At 36.4% G+C, this 20185-nt stretch overlaps 1 protein-coding gene across 2 annotated transcripts; it reads right to left on the bottom strand.

Moving 5' to 3' along the window:
- Positions 1–1226: 1226 nt before the first annotated feature.
- LOC129277979 (heme-binding protein 2-like) lies at positions 1227–12608 on the bottom strand. Of its 2 annotated transcripts, XM_064110679.1 has the most exons (6): positions 12293–12608; positions 8700–8813; positions 7216–7366; positions 5121–5301; positions 3642–4022; positions 1227–3351 (listed from the first exon to the last, which is right to left on the bottom strand). In XM_064110679.1, exons 2-5 carry the CDS (start codon positions 8775–8777, stop codon positions 3647–3649), a joined length of 786 nt encoding a protein of 261 aa, XP_063966749.1. In that variant the 5' UTR covers positions 8778–8813; positions 12293–12608; the 3' UTR covers positions 1227–3351; positions 3642–3646. The 2 variants fall into 2 exon arrangements, with proteins under 2 accessions (XP_063966749.1, XP_054770146.2); XM_054914171.2 differs by having other exon boundaries at positions 1227–4022.
- Between the last annotated feature and the right edge of the window lie 7577 nt (positions 12609–20185).

Here is a 20185-nt window from a genome sequence, read left to right as displayed (position 1 = left end):
TTCGCATGTTTTCTAAGTTGTTGCAGTGAATTACATGTATTTTCAGTATAAAAACAATGACGTAAAACTGATTGGTACCACCATAACCAGTCATTCAGTGGATGTTTTGATATGCAACAAAATATAGCAGAGTCTGACTACCGTGCTTTTGTCATTTGGGCTGATCAAAATTCCCTGATTTTCCCAGATTTGAGGATTTTTTTCCTGATTTGAGGGATTTTTAAAATCAAATTCCCTGATTTTTCCGACTGGACAAAAGAAAGATAATTTTCCCTGATGGGCTGGGAACCCTGATAGATGTTACTCTGAAAAAAAAAGGTACTTTTATCCATTTGAGTTGAATTTTCTCTATATGATCAAAGCAGGAGGTTCTTAAATAAGAATGGTACGACTCAGGAAACAATTTTTGTTTTCCATTTGTATTATGTTTAGGAAATAAGATATCAGTGAAGTACGGTACTAGAAACCTAGAAACACCATCAAGGTTATATTTAAATGTTATGAGGGGTACTCCTGGCTGAAAACAATTATATCTAAATAAATAGAATGAAATTCACCAAGCAAAATGCTGAAAATTTCATCAAAATCTGATAACAAAGTTGAGTTTCAAAGTTTAGCAATATTTTGTGAAAACAGTTAAATGCACATTGGCATGAATAGTAGATAGGCTTATGACATCACATCCCCACTTTCCTTTTTTACATGAAATCATAATCATTTCATACATGTGTGCAGGATATATCTCCCTTATAATAAAGTAAGTTGCAGCAATGAATATGTAATTGTATTAGTTCAGTTGTTAATCAATTTTGTTGGTTCATGGATGACAAAATTTGAATAAACAGTTTCATGTAATAACATACAAAAGAACAAGTGGGGATATGACATCAGTTTGCTTATTGAATATTCATGAAGACATGCCTATAGAACTGTTTCAATGGAATAATGCAAAGCTTAAAACTAACATAGCTTTGTTAATCCTTGTCTGATTTTAATGATATTTTTATTGTTTTGTTTAACAGTCTCATCTATCTTTATCTGTTCAAATCGTATTATTTTCAGCCAGAAGTACCCCTTTAATAACATGCACTTTTCAGAAATTTGACTTAAACTGTTACTTGTTTCATATCATTCTCTGAGCTAAAATGAAAGTTAGGTTTTCTTTCTGATAAACCAATACATATATGTACACAAGTCTTGTGAAAGAAAAAAATAAAAATTGAATATTTCTTGAAAAATTATAACATCTTTTAATCAAAGCAATTAGTACACAAACATGATATCAGTCATAAATATAATCATATAAATGATTCAAAATATACATATTATTATTAACACTTGAATTTAGAAAAAAAAAATCATCAAATGTAAAATTTCACATCTTTCTTTCTGAACCTAACACATTTTGATTGAAAATATATGAAAGATAATGTTAATAATGTATCATCATTAGTATAACCAACAAGCTTTTACAGGTGTAGTAATTGTGTTTGAGTCCCCAGTTTTCTACAATTGAGAATAAAAAATCAAATTCAAAATGAAATATAATATACATAACATCATAGATCACAGAAATTACATATTCAATAATGTAAAACTGGGGTCTCTAAATCCATTGACCCATGATGGAAATTCTTCACTTAATTAAGGGGAAGTTCACTGTGAAGAAAAATTTGTTGGAAAAATAGCAGAAAAAAATAATTAAAAATATTGAAGGTTTGAAGAAAATCCATTAAAGATTAAGTTATTAGAATCTTAAATTTTGGATTTATGATGTCATATACGAGCAGCTGCCCCATTTTATGTAATAAGCAATCCATAAATTTCAATTTGTTAATGGTTTGTGATGACTTATAAAATTTTTTTTAGGAACGGGTGTGAAATGATTTGTCTATTGATATACTGAATGTATAACAAACCATTTTCGATTTTCTGAGAAAATGACATTTCATTGATTTTTTACAATATGATATGAAGGAAATCTGCTCTCATATGACGTCACAAATCAAATACCAGTAATTAGAACTAATCACTTTTATTCTTCAACAGATTTTCCTCAAATATCTGGCAATATTTTTTTGTTACTTTTTCTATTTTTACAATAAACTTTTGTCTGGGTGAACTTCCCCTTTAAAGAATATTAACATTACATTTTCTTGGTATTATCTCCTGTGATCGCTGTCAATTAGGCGATGAGTTGAAAAGTAGCAGTTTGTGATTAGACATGTATATAGCACAAACTGTATACATGGCACATAGCTTGTGCACTTTAACAATAATCATAAATTTTACCACCTATACCTTTTTTACATTTGGTAATTAGCTTAAATATCCATATTCGGTTCTACAAGGGATCTTCTGTTCAATTAAACCTATTTTCAAGGTATACCTATCTTTAAAATCTTGGATATTTACATGATCTCTAAAATGTCTAATATATATATATACTTTTAAATACTTCTTGGCGATAGTTGGCAGTATATGAGACCCTGTGTATCCGAACATTTAAAGTAAAGACATTCATGAATTCCACCATAAGCAAACCAGGGATTTTGTTCTTTCTCAGTTGCTGACATCTTGTTTCAATATACAATTAATATACAATTAATACTGCATTGTCAGTTATCCTTTAAGTAGAATGCCAAAGCATAAGAATTTTTTCATATCATACTGTGCAAAGCATGCCTCCCAAAGAGCCATAGTCATTACAACGTGAATGTCATGATTGTAAACATAAGCATGTAAAAAAATAAAAGTAGTTTTTCACAGCTGATGTATGTGCCAAGTGAAAACGGTAACAAAATTGCAAAAATCTGAAGAAAAAATGTATATACATGTACTTTCGACAACCTGATTAAAGTGTTTAATATTCATGTTATCTGGAAAAAAAAGATTATTCGAAAAATTCTTTAGGTTGAGAAAAACACGACAAAATTCTCAATTCTTGTTTTGGGTACTCCGAGGCTCTTGATACACATGCGCCAGGTTTGTAGCTTGCTCTACTGCCAGCTTTGGAGCCTCCTTCACACCTGCAATTTAAAGCAGCCACAAGATCATTATACCTCCTGATACGTGTAGTCCAGGAAATGCAATTGTGTGTCAACACTTAAGCTTCATGTTGCCAATTTACCTGACACAGGAGACCTGACTTTTCATTTAAATTTTCATTGCTTTTGCACAGTTCATTTTATACCTATAATTATTGTTCATTATTTCCAGTTCAGTGGTCAAGCTGGCTTGAGTCCACTTAGGGGTGATACACATACGAATTGCAGGACTGAAGCTGGCATGATGCTGGCTTCAAACCACTTCCAGAGGTGGACTCTGTCTGAGCTGGCGTCAGTTCGGCTTCTGAAAAAAAAGGGGGGTGTTACACATAAGTCAAGCCAACTCTGACACCAGACTGTCCACTTTCGACGTATGTTTAGAACCACCCCAAGACTGAAGGATAATTACTTGGTACAAGTTCAGTTTTAAAGTCATGTACTAGCATGATGTCCATCCTGTAAGGACCATGCTACTCGCATATTAAACTACGGTAAATCTCTGAAGGATGAGTTGTGTCAGTCTTTTATTCAAGTATAACTTCATAAATTAGGATGATTAATGGGTCTCCTTCAAAAACAGTCAGATCTACTTGCTTTCATTAGTCCATGCCTATTTCATTGGAATTCTCATTAAAGGTCTGATCTTCAGAGGCAGTTCCTGCTGCCTCAGCTCCACCTACTGCTCCAGCTGGATTCTCTAGGTAAGATTGTTCCTCCCCTCCACTTGGCTCAAGCTTTTCAGATGGGTCTCCATCTGATGAAGCATTAGGGACGACTTGATGTGATAGCTGACCGTCCTCGCAGTCTTTGACCAGCCAGACCTCATTCCTACGATTTAACAGCTTGAAAGGACTGTCATATCCAGCAAAGTAGTACACATCATCCTTGACCTGATGGCCATCTTCTTCCAGGATTGAAACAAACCTTTTCATCTCCTCAAGGTACTTATCGTCATCGGCAAACCCACTAAACTTCCTTTAATGAGAATATCAGAGAACAGCATATTTGTGAGGTGTCATGTGACAACCAGGGGGCATTTCATGAAAGTTGTCAGCACTGACGAGTTGTCTAATTTAATAAGCAAAATCCTTGATTTTGATTGGCTGAGAGGTACTAGCCTCTGACTGTCACTATAACTGTCAGAGAAAGTCAATTCGTCAGTGCTGACAACTTTCATGGAACAATCCTTTGATAATTGGTGAGAGACAATAAATACATAATAATTGACATAAACAGAGACAATGATTCCTCCAACTTGCAATCAAGATGTCAACCTAGATAAATCAGATTCTACACATCCTGCTATTACCCATAAGAACAATTTAACTGGTATTGCATTGCAATTCGCTACATATTTGCATTTGACTACAACACAAAAGTTGATGTGTGAAGCAGGTTTTTTTTTTTACACAGGAATGAAGAGGACTTTGATACAAATTTTCTTAAATAGAACTCTTAATAGTAAACTTATTTCTTGAAATAAACAGAAAAATGTTCCGTCCACTGTTGTGGAAAGCATGTACACAAACATGTAGCTTCATAGCTTTAAATTCAACTTGTCCAATTTTGCATGTCCAAAAAGAAGCAATTTGACCCAGAAACTACCCAGAACTACTGATGTAAAACTCTGAAATGTGCAAATTCTTCATAATAATAATAATAATAGGCATTTATATAGCCCAAATGACAGGAGGCAAAAAAGTTGGTTTGCATTAAATGCCTACTTTTAAGGTATACTTTCCAAAAACTAATGTAATTTCATTCATCCTCCAGTTTGATGGTATTCTTCAAACAATTAAATGAAAATGTATCAAGTAAATATGCTTCTTAGCAAGAAAATGGAATCAAGTGAATACTGTATGATCAGAACAAACGCTATTATCATTGTACAGGGGCCCTGTGCAGTAAAGGTTGAGTTTGAAAGAACTCAAAAAGGCAAGCACAAGTCCCTAATATGCAAATTTCATTGATTGAAGGTCAAAGTTGAATTGATTTTTGGTGTTGCATTTGATTGCTACTCTTTCTGTACTCCAGGAAATGAATAAAGTAACTAAATTATAAAGCAAATCTTACTTGACAAAGACAGTCATTTGTGGTAGGTTGGTGATAGATACATCAGGAGCTTTTGGTTTAGGTGTATTCTCTGTAAACTCTCTTGGAACAAAGAATGACATTGTGTATTTAGTCTCACACGCTGGTCCTTGTCCTGGAATGTACTGTCTTGCTACTGGGGCTGTCATCTCTATCTTCTGACCTGTGAAATGATGTCAAACAAAAACTGAATTCACTCAACATACAATGTAAAGGAAAGACGATGTTTAGCATTTGTAATGTTGATGTTGGACATGCAGACTGGGAAAAATATCTCTAAAGGCGACCGCACACCTTATGATTGGTCTGCGACTCAATTTTGGAATAAAACGCAGTAGAATTTGATGCTAATATCGAGACTTGGAATATCTTACTGTGTAATGTTCGAAATCGTCGTACGAATACCTATGATCAAATCTGTGACTATGATATCATCCTTAGAATAAAAGCAAATTTAATATCTAGTTGTAATGACGTCATAGCAGTCGTAAGATTGGCTATGATTTTAAACTAATTTGGCCTTTACTCGAAAATAAAGGCTTGCAATCTTTCAAAATAGTTATATTAGTATTCTTTCAATTAATTTTAACCTCAAATAAAATGATATGTTCCATTAAAAAAAGAGCAAAATGTGATTTGTTCCAAAATCGGATCGCGAACAGTCGTAAGGTGTGCGGTGGCGTAAGTTATTGAAATTTCAATTTATTTGATTCATGACTGATACCATTCCCATCTGGTTTCAACTCTTAAAAGACAAAACTATTCTGACAAAGTAAACAAACTAAATTAATACAAAAGAAAACAAAATGTATTTCATTCCTACACAAATTCACATTTTTTTTGCAATTTGGGTCTGACATGCAATTAAAAAATTTTGCAATAATATTGGAGCCACATACCCAGGGTCGCAAATTTGGTGTTCAAAGTTGAGAATAATGTTGCGCCAGCTTATCACATTATAAATTGTGAAAAAGGTTGAGGGGGTTGAATCAGCCCCCATCCCTTTCTTATTAAGGTTCAAATAAAAAAAGAAAATAAAGATTTTATGTTCTTCTTGGGACAGTTTTTGTTTTTGTTTGTTTTGTTAATATGTTGCAGTGCTGAGCTGTTGGCTATTTAAGTACTATAGAAGTAGCTTGGCAGTGCAAAAAGGCATACATTTGTGTGCCAACCATCAACATCATTATTCATCCATAATATTAAACATGATTAGAAAAATTACATTCACATGCAGTCATGCACACCCTAATATTACTAAAAAGTGGTACTGAGTGGTTCTGTGAAAAGGTATTCATTATTTCTAACATCTTCCCAGAGTTACAGGCCCGTATTCTGAAGTCAGGTTTAACTTAGACCATGGTCTAACTCTGTGCTAAAATTATGGGAAGCCAAAAGTGTCAAAATTTTTATTAATTTGTATGTTTCTTATATTTACTGTGCCCTTTTCTGATTCTTCAATGGTGAAGACAATCATATATTTATACTTCCTAGACAATTATGAATGATTAAAGAGCCAAAGGGCTGAAATATGATATCTCTACTGTGTTACTGATTTATGTAACAATTGGCTATCCATACTTAAACCACAACTTTAAACCTGAGTTTAAGTTAAACCCGACTTCAGAATACGGGCCACAGTCTTAGAAAGACTTACTTTATAGAAAAGGGTTCCATGATATACATTTAGTATCAGGAGAAAAATTGAAGAAAAAAAAAAACTTTCCAGAGTTACCTTATGGCCTTACCTTTTATAAATCTCCCTAGCCAAATTTATTGCACTGTATTACAATTTGAATTAGATGGTATGTGAATTTGTTGGGCTCTCTCTCTTTTCCCCCCTTTTTTTTAAATCTTAGAGCTCTTTCGGGCATTTCGGGGGTGCCATTCACCCTGTGTCCTCATGTAATTACTATTCCCTCGTTAGTAGGTTTATTCTGACATCATAACTCATAATGTGCTGTTAGCTATACCAAAAATCCTTTTACTCTCTTAATTGTTGGCTCATTTGGTCCATGATTTGATGTTTAAATTTCACTGGAAAAAACATATAAACTGATGTGATGATGTGATTACTTACTGCCTTCATTTTCTCCTGAAATGTAATTGAAAAGCTTGAAAAATGATTCACGTCTTTCCTTCTTAGAGATCGTTGCTTCCTCTGATGTCATAAGGTCCAGGGAGGTTGATACCCAACGGGATGGCTCATACCTCCGCTCTTCATACCCTTTCTACAACAAATAGTACACAAATTTATATGGTCAAAAAGTAAAAACTCAATCCTGCAATATACTTGATAAATTCAATCAAGTGTGTATTAAAATGGCAAAGATATTCTCAAAGAATATGAGTTGATAATTTATTCTTTAAGCAGATTAAGTTTCAAAACAAATCGCAATCTACTATGGTCATCAAGGAAATTCGTGATCACTCTCGCAAAAAGTGTTCACTAGCTTACAAGTTCACGAGCTTTCGAGTGCCGCTGCAACTCTTTATCAAGTGACGAAAATTATCTGATAACGTAGTCTATTTATACCAATCCCCTGGACCGTACGCACGAACGTGGGAACAATAGGTGGGCACTGATCCGTTGTGTGATTGGTCGGGCGTTTCACCAATCAGCGCATCCAGAAATCGGGGATGTCGATCCCGCTGTCTCTGTTGAAGTTGTTAGGACAAAGACGTATACTAATAGCCTCCTTAATCCTGCGTGTTTACCAATGTCTCTCTGTGGCAACGCAATGTACACCCTCCCAATCTGGGTGGTGTTGCTTCTCCCAAGTATGTTCTGCCACCGCGAATGTGTCGGTTCGCTGTAACCGAACATCGCGCTTGTGTTCAGAAATACGTTCAACTATCGGTCGGGCTGTTTTACTGATGTAAGACCCGTCACATCCCTGGCAAGGAATGTTGTATACTACGCCATCACATCTGTGATCAGGGATGGGGTCTTTGGGGTGTACAAGCTGTTTGTGTAGGGTGGTGTCCGAGCGGAAAACCGTTCGGATACCGTGACCTTCTAATCGGCGTTTGAGTTGTGTTGAAAGACCATCTATGTATGGCAAGACTGTGCAAGTCTTGAAAACCTTCTGATCCCTTGGCGTTCGTGCGTACGGTCCTGGGGATTGGTATAAATAGACTACGTTATCAGATAATTTTCGTCACTTGATAAAGAGTTGCAACGGCACTCGAAAGCTCGTGAACTTGTAAGCTAGTGAACACTTTTTGCGAGAGTGATCACGAATTTCCTTGTTGACCATAGTAGATTGCGAGACAAATTAATACCCTCTAGCGATTATTTCAGTCCGCAATAATGAACCTATTTAGTAAATCAAGAGTTGTCTACAAATTCAGACAATTTAAAGCATATTTGCCAATTGGAGGATCCCCACAGAAAAACAGGCCCTTTCAAACTTTCATAACTCTCTGAATTCTAGTAAACCGATTACTTATTTCAAATTGCTCCAGTCATTTTATTCTTTCAGATAAGATCGATTCTCACCTTGAGTTTTGGTTTTTAGTTTAAGAGCTTTAGAATGCATGTATGCATGAAGCCCTACTTACTTCATATGTTTTGACTGGCTCATACTCCGGCATCTGGAGATGGCTACTGGTAAACACGCTTTTGACAGCAGTCATCATCTTGGACACGTGTTGGGAACTACTCCTTCAGGAAACCTGTAGAAAAGTATCAAGCAGCTGATGATTATGATCTACTATAGAATGGGTATCATGCATAAGTGATTACCAACGTCTGGCCAGCCATGCATCCGGTAATTACTTATGCATGGCTGGCCATGCATCGGTTATTACGTATGCATTGTTGTAAAAAATTGATTTTTCGCCAAAAATTTCACCATTCTATAATACACAGGTTTGTTTGTGCATCGGTAGGACTAGCGAGTATGCGGTAACTACGGAAACTAGTCTAAACCCACGAGGTGCATTAATAGTTCCATAGTTACCTTATGCTCACAGACCTACCGATGCACTCAAATCTGTGCATCATTTGTATACTGTAAGAATGTATTCATTGTACTACCGGTATTCATTTCATTGGACATCAACATTTTATGAAACAATCATGCTTTTTAAGCCTGGTTATAGGTCCGGGCAGCACTTCCATTACAAGGTGGAGGAACAATGCTCATTTACAAAAGTTGGAAAGTGTTGTTTTCCATGAATTGGAAAATAATTCTCTCCTCATTTTCATAAATTAACGTAGGGAAAATCTATTATTGTTCATATTTTTGTTATTTTCTGAGGAGTTGCACAATACAAACAGTGAATGTTATGTGTAATATGATACGCATTTCGCACTCTGTGAGAGGAAACACTATTGATTCAACTCGGCGACGCCTCTTTGAATAGAGCATCTTTCTGTCACCTCATGTGAAATCTCACATCATGCCTAGTAATACTTAGTATGCCTAATCCCTATTTGTATAAAATTCAATATAATATTTATAAATCATTTCCAGTGTAGGGTCTAATTACAATTAATTTGTGGTGCAGTGTATAAAAACCATCACCTGAGCTATTTCTAGCAATAGGCCAAACCCATGGCCCGGGCCCCTGTAACCCAGGGGAATTAGCATTAATAGGATCTGGATCTGGATAATTTGTGTACAAACGCCTGGTGTAACACGGGCCGGAGCTCCCTGGGTTAACTTACACCAGGAGTCGTCCGTGCAATACTTGTCAAACATATACTCTCCAAAATGGGGTAGAATGGGGTCAGAATTGCACTTCAAATAAAAGGGGAAAAATAAATTATGCTCCCTGGGTTAACTTACACCAGGAGTCGTCCGTGTAATACTTGTCAAACATATACTCTCCAAAATGGGGTAGAATGGGGTCAGAATTGCACTTCAAATAAAAGGGGAAAAATAAATTATGCACTTACATGTACCTCGATTATATGGATGAAGGTCTATCATGACACAGCTATCCTGACATAAAGGCACAAACTGGACCCTCAAAAAAAGGAAAAATTCTGTCTCGTTCGTTTTCCTTCTGTCAGATTTAAAAACAAAATGGTAGATCGATACCAAAACGAACGCGACATAGACGTCTAACTTTTCCTTTTTTTGAGGGTCCAGTTTGTGTCCCGATGTCCGGACAGCTGTGTCACGATAGACCTTCATCCATATAATCGAGGTAAGTGCATAATTCATTTTTTCCCCTTTTATTTGAAGTGCTATTCCGACCCCATTTTGGAGAGTATATGTTTGACAAGTATTACATGGACGACTCCTAGGCTCCGCGGGCCGGAGCTCCCTGGGTTAGGTGTAAGTTAGCTATCTGACCTAAGCCCTGGCCTGGGGGCCATTTCATACAGCTATCCTAAGTGAAGCTTGACGAGCGACTTTAACTTAAGAATATAATAACTGGTGATCCTTTCTTGTGGTTGGATATTAACCATTAATATATAAATGTTCATTGGTGATTATTTAGAGCGTAACTAAGGAAGGCTCACCAGTCGTTCTTTAAATCAAGTCGCTTACAAACATGAAACAGCTTTATATGAAACACCCATCTGGCCTGGGCCTGGATGTCACACACTGGAAGGCGATATAAATGATCATGCAGTGATGCACATACATATATGCACATTTATTTATGCAAGTCAGTAAACCACATAGGACCCGGGGGGGGGGGGGGGCACTTACATTGACAAGTGGATACCATGCGCAACCAAAAAAACATGTTAAAAGGATGTCTTTTTCAAGATAGGGCACATTACATACGTAACGTAATAAGGGTGTCAAAAACACTAAAATAATGAAAAAAGGGTATCTGTTTTCGCTAGGAAAGCTACGTGTTTAGGGTCAAATTTCGTGGGTGTAAAAAATCAAGATTAAAATGTTTTATTAAGGATGCACTTTCTGCCCCAAGAGTCAACACTACGTGTTTTAGAGTACGATTTGCGCTAGATGTGGGGCTGTACTAAATCCAATGATGTTGGAAGGTAAAACCGACGTCCGTGTCATATTACAATAAAATATCGCTGTACTTGTTTAGGGGGTCAATTCAGGGAATACTTGGCAAGAGTATCGTTTTGTTTTCAATACATGTTAAGGGTAGGGTTTCATATGCCAATACTTGCATGATAAGGGATGCATTTTCAGAATATGGAAAATACGTGTTTAGGCCCTTGGGGTGCTTTTCGAGACCCCATGGTCGCGCATGGTATCCATTCGTCAATGGAAGTGGCCCCCGGCCTCCAGGCATAGGACTAGACCTCTATCAGTTATTAATTAGCCGGGCCTATCACTGATCATTCACATAGGCCTGCTCACTCAAGGGTTCATTACATGCCGCTGCGCACAGAAAAATCAAGCCATAGAAGTCGTGTGTTGTGGACACCAGAAGTGGGATCGCAGCACGCGCGACCCACTAGTTAGAAATCCACTGCCAAACGTGGTTCATGGTGCGAGGTTTAGTATACTACTACTAACTCTCGCAATACGTGTGAGTGAGGCCTGCTATAATAAATCTGCACACAGTGTCCAACTCAGTCTCAGATCTCGGTATATTATCATGGACCGTTGTTGGTAATTGGCTCATATTCATATACGCAACGTTATGCGTTTTTAGCACTTCGCACTGACATGTCGATGGCCCGGGGGGGGGGGGCAGTCAAATATATTGCTGTACACACGCGTGACCAAGGAATTTCCCTAAACAAGTTTTTCTCTGTGTGCAAAACAACCCCTTAACAAGTTTTTTGCGGGCTTTATTTACACATTTTGGCCCCTAAACAAGTTGTTGCCGAAATATGACCTCGGCCTCGGGGGAAAAAGCTTGGAAAAAAAAATACCCTAAACGGGTTTGGCTATTCTCTAAAAAAAAAGCTTTGGGGAAAAAAACATACCCTAAATACGTTTGACCCCGCGATTGACCATCGGATTGACCAGTCTTTCAAAACACCCTTTTTCATGAAAATCTGCGTTTTTGATACCCTTATTGAGTCCACGCGCGGACCGCGTCCAAAACTGAAAAAACACCCCATTAATTTTGGTCTCGCATGTGTACAGCAATATATTTGACTGCCCCCCCTCCCCCCCCCCCCCCCCGGGTCGATGGACGTGTGGCCAAGCCCAACCAATACAAGCACTTCGTCTTCACTGTTCAGTTCAGCTCCCTTCACTTACCGGTATCCGGCGCGGCGGTATCTGACTTGGCTAGCTTGGGAGTGCTTGGGACCTGCTGAGCTACGGCTATGGCCTATGGCTATGCTAGCTGCTCCCGGCTGTTTTTTCTCTCGGCTATTCCTTTCTTTTTGGTTTTATACTATAGTACAACCTGGCCACCTTAAGGGCTAACATCAATTGAATTGCTGATTAGGGGAAATCATTCCTTTTGCGACAGCCACTTAAATGGAACACAACGCCCTACAACTAGTACAAGATTTGTTAATTATTGACAAGACTTACGTACATAACATCACACATGTACACATACACATGTGCATACAAGATTGCCCCGCCCGCCCCCAAATTATTGTGTAACTACATGACTGCTTGATTGTGATTGGTCGAAAGACCGAAATGTAGGCCTTTTAATTACCGTCACGTGGTTATCGTGCCACACCCACTTCGATTCCTTTAAAGAGTTTGCATTTAATTTTAAACATTTTATTCTTGAAATAATATAAATTAGAGCGAGGTGAGATTCTCGCCATGCACACCATGCATAGTTTGCACAAGTTAGGCCTAAATATTATTGATTCGTGTTCTTTTATTTATGTTGATTATGTTCTATTTGTGGAGGCTCCGTTGTAAAGCATTCTTTTTTCTTTTTTTTAACTGAACCGGTCTACCCTCCAACTTTTTTTCTTTTTACATGCACTTTTACATTTTAATTAATGAAACATAGTTGAATAAATAAATAAATGAATAAATGAATAGATAAATAAATAACTTAATGAATAAATAAATAAATAGACTTAGTTAGCTTGTAGTATGGATATATGATTTCTATTATGTTCTCTTCAGGCATTAATTGTAATTGCTAAATTTTCATGGGATCCGTTTTTATGAATAAATTTCAACTATGACAACTTTGCCATTTGATTGTAACTACCATGGAAACTGCTAGGGCGCTTAATTCACCCCCACTTTTTTTCCACAAGAATCTTAAAAATTACCATCTGATTGTGGTTTTCTGCATGTTGAGCCCCCTCCCCTTTTTTTCAAGATAAATTGTTCCGCGGCCCCTGCGAAGGACCAACTTATAAATTGGATAGAGATATAAAGTGAGAAGGATAGAAGAGAAAGTGGAGGGTTTGAAATTATTCTTCTATGAGATGAGTCCTTAAAAGAACTGTAAACCAGAAAAGGTCAGAGGCTAAAGTATAGATGGAGAGATCAGAGAAAACTGACATGAGTCGGTGATTGGAGTTGTGATACCATAAAACGCGTGAATTACTGTGATATTGAACAATAGGCCTATAACTAAGCATTAAGACTATACTTTAAAAATTTAAAATTTGGAATACCTTCACATTGACGCAATCTTACATCAATCAAACGTGTCGAATGGGATTCTTTGTTTGTGGACATATAGAAACCCCCTCCTATACAACAAAATTAATTTATCAGAAGATCGACGCCCCATAACGAAGCCGCATTTTCGATTAAGTATGCGTTGATGCTGACAACCCGTTCACACCAGCTAGGCATTTCAGAAAGAATCCAGTGTCAACCGAGCTCTTCATCGACGCAAAGTTGCGCTTACTACCCGGCATCACTACCTTCTTGTTTATCTAATAGAATCCACACCGACGCAGTGCAATGGTCTCATGTCACCTGGCATTCCAATTAGACATATTTTTACTTTAAAAAAAGGGAACATATTTTTAACATATTTTTAAAACATGATTTTAATGATTTTATGAGAGAGTAAAGGGATCCTCCTGCGTAGCCCCAAATAAGACTGATCGTTCATGCCATGGCCATTCGAGCACTCAACCGACTTGAACGGGTTCTACATCATAATGTCTCTTTATTCAAATCAATCAGATAAACACAGAACAAAAAAGGGTTTGTAAGAAACCAGGTTCCTTAACACAATGAAGTATAAAAAAAAGAAGCTCTGATGTAATTATTTGCAAGGCGTATGAGCAAGGGCACTATGAAATATATCAACATTGTCGGAAATCAATGAATAAAGGTATGAATTTATAACGATTCAACAGAGCCAATGGCATCAAAAATGATTATTGTTCATGTTGCACCAAAGCTTCTGTATTCTAGTATGAGAATATAATGTACAATAGTTTGGCTGACAATAGACAATGTATATTTTTAATATACAATCAATTTAACAGGCAATTGAGCAACATAGAGTCAATAGTTTTCAAGTGTATATATCTCAATATTTTTCATCAAAATCTTCGCATGGAACGCTTCTTCTTATATGAATAGGCCATTCTAATTGCACGCATAAATCAAAGAAAATGTTTTGAAACGTGCAAAACCATAAGTGTTACGAACTTTATATTCTGACCTGAAAGCTGGATATTCTAAGCATTGTTGGTACCAATGACTAAGATGGGTATCTAAAAGAACATTATATGCGAGCGCGAAGCGCGCGAGCTGAAAATTTTGATATTTCGATCTGAAAAAAATTGACAGTTTAATGGACGTTTTTAATAAAGAACAACATATATACCCAATACAAGATTATCATTGCAAATCAGAGCGGGAGTTCTTTTGAGGTTTAGAACTGAAAACGGGACATTCTATTAACCTATTTAATCATGAAAAGTATGGGTTTTTGCTAAAGAAATGAAGCTCCAATTATACTCCAATCTGTATGAGTGGACATTTTGAGCACGATTTTAAATAAAGAACGAGTTGTGTATCTCAATCTCGCATGCCGATTTCTGTGTAACATTACGATTTTATTTTATTTGTGCACATCCGGAATTATTGGGGGGGCAAAACAATATATTTGCCCCCAATATTTTCATTGGTGGGGCGATCGCCCCCCCCCCCCCGATCAATGTTTTAGGCCCAAGAGCACACGTCGGATGTAATGAGCTTGAAAAGTCAGGATTACTCCATCTATAGATCAAAGATCCCAAACAATTAGTATTGCACCACGTGCATATGATATTCTATTCGGATACATTACACTGTTAGAAAAATTATCCTTAAAATAAAAGAAGTTCCTGCAGCAGAGTCTCGTGAACACCTGTAATCTTACCAGATTGCGTAATCTTACATTATATCATGTAAAATTACAGGAAATTGGTAATTGGTGTATGGAACCTTACAAATTTCCTTAAATAAAACACCATTTTCCCCTTTTTAAACAGACCTGTTCTGTTTAATTGTAGAAAAATTCCTGTTTAAGGAATTTACAGAATGATTCTGTTATTGCTTTCTGCAATTTTTTTTTTTTTCTGTAAAATCAGGTAGATCAACAGTGTAGATCATTACATAGCAAATAATTTCACCCGTGTATCAAGTATCCATAGGTACGATACTAGAAATAGTAATTTAAATTTTTTTATTACCAAAACATAGGGAACACCTTTTATTTCAATCGAATCCAAATTTGGAATGCTCTTCGAATAAGGTTAAAGCTGTTAAAAAATGTCCTCACTTTAAAAGTGCATTAAAGAAGCACCTAAAACTGGAATCTACTCGAGAACAGTATTACCAGTAATAAACACACATGTTGTACACTTGGTTTCTAGTATTGTAAATAATGTAGGGTATGTTAAAATATAATCTTGTTTCATGTCAGGTAGATTATTGTAGCTTCAGGATTTTGTAAATTATTCGATTGATGGAATTGTTTTTTTTTTAAACCATGTTCCAGTATGTGGTAAGTTGTCGTATTATATTACGATATATTAATGTTACTATATCACTATAGGAACCCATTGGAAATAAGCCTTTCGGCTTTCATGGGTTATCCTGTTAAGGTATTCTTAAAATGATTGTGATATTCTTGACCAATAAAATCAATCAATCAATCAATCATGTAACACAATGAAAACATGATGTCATGACCTTTAGTATCAAAATCGAAGAAATCGGGAATTTTCCCATTTTGGGTACAGGAAAAGGCAAATAAAAAAGGTTATTGTATGTGCATCTTAGATGACTGATCGGTTCAAGGAAATCAATCATTGCGGTGGTATAAAAACAATGACAATGTAACTTTTCATCACGTTCACCAGTCCTTGTCATAGATATTTCTTTTGTCCTTACACCAACCCGGATAAGAAATGCTCAATGATATTCGGCCAAAATAAAAGAAATGACGTGTGAATATATTACTTTTCGCGGAACCGGCCGGGGGATGAGGGGGGGTTCAGTCCCCATTTTTTAAGTAAACATGCGCTAGAACGTAAAAACTACCATCCAATTGTTGGGAGGAGGGGGGGGGGGTGTTCTGCCTCCCTTCTAAAACGATGACCGGGACGACTGGGACTATGACAGACTGCTTATGCCTTCGAACGCCTTGCTATTGTTATGTTTGTCCCTGAGGTGAAAACGATTGTTAAATGATTTAGTAATTGTAGCTTTATATATTTTGTTTGCCACCAGAAGTGTGCTTTTGATATTGACATTCCCACTTTGCAAACATAATGCTTTGTATATGCAGATATTGGCGTGGATGCATGTATGTTTTCCTGACTATATTTACCAGTAGTTCGTATATAATTTCTAATTTACTTTTGTTTATATATTTCATATTTTTACATTGTAAAGCGCTTTGATATGGATGTCATGAAAAGCGCTTAAGACAAGTTATTATTATTATTATATTAAAGTTGTGGAAAAAACATCATTGAATAATTTAATCATTGAAGTAATTATTTTGCATTAGTTGATAATCAATATTTTGACAGCCTCGAAACAAAACATGTACAACACAACTGGTGGAAAATACAAAGAATACACGAAATAAAGATATAATACATAAGTAATGACTGTGATAATATAGGGCCGTACAATCATTCATAATGACACGAATGCTATATTAAAAAAAAACTGTTTGAGCTGAATTCATAAAATTATAGCATAATAGGCCTATTGCAATATATACAGGAATTTGCATAATTAATAAATCATAAATAGAAATAACCGATTTTCACGAATAGTGCAGAATTTATGTATGCAAGATTTTATAATAATCCTGATGATAATAATAATAACGATATATTTATCCAGTGTAACCACTTTAGTTCCGAAATCTGTTCTCCAAGCGGGCCCTGCTATCATTATTACCACAGCTTTAGCTCGGCTACCTATATACATGACCTGTAGGCGCTTTAGCATTCAAGGAATTTCTTCTTACCGGGTACACATTCACCTCACCTGGGTTGAGTGCAGCACAATGGGGGTAAATTTCTTGCTGAAGCACCGGCTCACAGTGGGCCAGAATGAACCCAAAGTGCGCCAAAACCCATTATTCACAAATTTGTACGATTAAATTTGGTACGTAGGGGTAATTTCACCCGTAGAATTCAATAAAAGTACTTTCAAATATTGATGACGTCGTTAAAATACTGTTTTCTGATTGGCTGTTAACATTTGAGAAGAAATTACATGTTTCTAATTCTACAATAGGTTTCAAATTTTCAGAAACTAGTTTTAGAAAAATTTCAGCAATAATTAAAAATATTAGCAAACAGCAAACACACAAACAGGCAAACAAACAAGAAAAGTCTGTGCTCGGGGTACAAAATTAATAATTCAATTGGTGACTTGAGTATCGCTTAAAGAGGGCGCCCTACCATGAATCCGGAATTGTAAAATTCAAAGTGAAATTGTAAAAAAAATGAAAAGGAGTATTTTCATTCCCTGGGTACAGTGATTAACCACACCTACATAAATTAAAATGGATTGATACCAGAAGTGGACAGTGAAATCTTTAAAATAATGATTCCAGTGATAAATAATAGAGGCCGGGTCCTCTGCAGGTTAATTAGTACAAGGCCCTATTACACCAAGAACGGCGTATACAAAGTTATTCCGAATCAGAATCTCTCTCTCTATCTCACCAACTATTATGTATTTGGTAAGAGGATCTTTTAGCATACTTTGAACATCAGGGGGAAGAGGCTGTGATTGTTGTACTCTTAAAAACTTGCTACTAATCACAATGTCACCTGTTACCATTAGTCTGTGGAAAACATATAAAGTCAATGAGAGTCATAAACCAAACAATCCTTGAAATGATAATATACACTTCCTTCCTGATCGATACTAACGATTATAGCAAATTTAGAATGAGCCAAGAGATAAACGAATTCATACGTGTGTGTGAAGTTACAAACCCTTTTGGGGGGATAAATACTAATAATGATAATGCAACTTATACATGTAATAGAGCCCACGTATATCCCATCTCTGTCCTATACACATTTCATATTTTGTCAGAAAACTGCGTGAGACCTATCACATCCCTAGTCATGTGTGTTATAGCGATATAGAGTAGCCCCTACTTGGTTTATGAACAACAAAACAAATATATATAATCTACCCGGGAATCTTACCTTAAGAATTAATCTTCTCAGGATGACAGCATATCAGATATGGAACACGGGATGGAACAGTTTGGCATAAAAATGAAGTTGTGTTACATGTATTATCATACAGTTAGTGGAATTGGAAATGAAAGCTTGCCTTTACGGATGTTTAACGAAAATATTTCAAAGGCAGACACCAGTCACAAGAGCCAGACACTTGAGCCAGACACCCCCCCCCCCCTATCTCTCTCTCCCAGCACGCGACGGGGAGTTTGTTTAGTCACCCGCAACGTTCGGCACGCGCATAATGGGACACTAACTTGGAACGATTTTTGTGATAAATACGGCGAACATGTGGTTGAAAAATTGGTTATATCTCCAGAAAATGCACGTATATGCAGCTAAATTTGGTATCAGTGTAAAGCATAAACTATAACAGAGACCATCATGGTATTTACAGCGCAGCAATCGGCAGCAATTTGTAAAAGAAATGCTCATGAAAAAAAAAGTTGCTAAAACCCCCCATTGTGAAATGGTTTCGTCCAAAATTGCCTCTGAAGGGATTATCATTTTATCTTGAAAATCTTTGATCACTTAAAACAATCATTCATCAAAGAGCACCGTGAATTAGAAATAAATTAAGCAATCCGTTTTGTTAAAACAGTGAAATATCTAAAACGTGTCATTTACACATGCGGTAGCCGTAAAGAGTCATTTCCCGGTAATATTGAATAAAAATGGGCAACTAAAAATCAATTTAATGGAGAAATATTGTATGGAGGCATTCTACAGGTTCTTATCTTTGCTTAGAACATGAAAAAAACAAAATTTGTTCCATGACCAAAAATTAGTTTTGGCGCACTTTTGCTCTCTCCTGGCCCACTGTGCGGCTGAAGCCAGACATGCAATGGCTATAGGAATCGAACCCACGCCCCTAAGATTGAGATACGAGAGTCATAACCACTAGACCACGCCGCCCCCAAGATTTTGTATTATCCATGTCTAAGAAAGCGAAAATTATGAAAGAATATTATAGAAACAAAATAATGGTCAATTTGGCAGCGATTTCGATTATGTAAATAAAATGGTCAAAACATGAGAAATCGGCCTGGGAACGGGTCTTATCGTATTCAGCACATTGACATTGTGTGAAACAGACCGGTTCCCAACTTTTACCCCAAAATGCTCCACCCCCCCCTCGATAAGTTTTGTCTATTATATTTGCATATGGATTACCATGAAACTTCACATTGATTGATAAATATTAATATCATTGGACAAAAATTTGAGAGTATCAATCAATAAACTCTAGTTGCACTAAGAGGTATAAATTACTTCTTCCATAAACCAATGAGACCTTTCAATTCATCCTCAGATAATGTCCAGTTCGTTTCCAAGTCATCATGTTAGTTTCACTAGACCAACATTGGCAAACACACGTAAAAATTACAATCGTCATATTGATATATCGCTGACATCATAACAAGCACAAAAAATGAAAGATGGTAAGAATAACTCCATCTAAATAGTTTGTTAATGTTTGTCGGAAATG

The sequence above is a fragment of the Lytechinus pictus genome, chromosome 15 (assembly GCF_037042905.1).
Source record: "Lytechinus pictus isolate F3 Inbred chromosome 15, Lp3.0, whole genome shotgun sequence".
In the NCBI taxonomy this organism is placed as follows: domain Eukaryota; kingdom Metazoa; phylum Echinodermata; class Echinoidea; order Temnopleuroida; family Toxopneustidae; genus Lytechinus; species Lytechinus pictus.
This window is presented reverse-complemented; position numbering and strand designations above follow the sequence as displayed.

Excerpts from the sequence above, each read along its gene's own strand:
- LOC129277979 (XM_054914171.2), bottom strand. The coding sequence starts at position 8,777 with ATGATGACTGCTGTCAAAAGCGTGTTTACCAGTAGCCATCTCCAGATG. Across the intron at positions 7,367-8,699 it reads AGCCAGTCAAAACATATGAA|AAAGGGTATGAAGAGCGGAG; the intron begins GTAAGTAGGGCT and ends TATTTGTTGTAG. Across the intron at positions 4,023-5,120 it reads CAAATGACTGTCTTTGTCAA|GAAGTTTAGTGGGTTTGCCG; the intron begins GTAAGATTTGCT and ends TTCTCATTAAAG.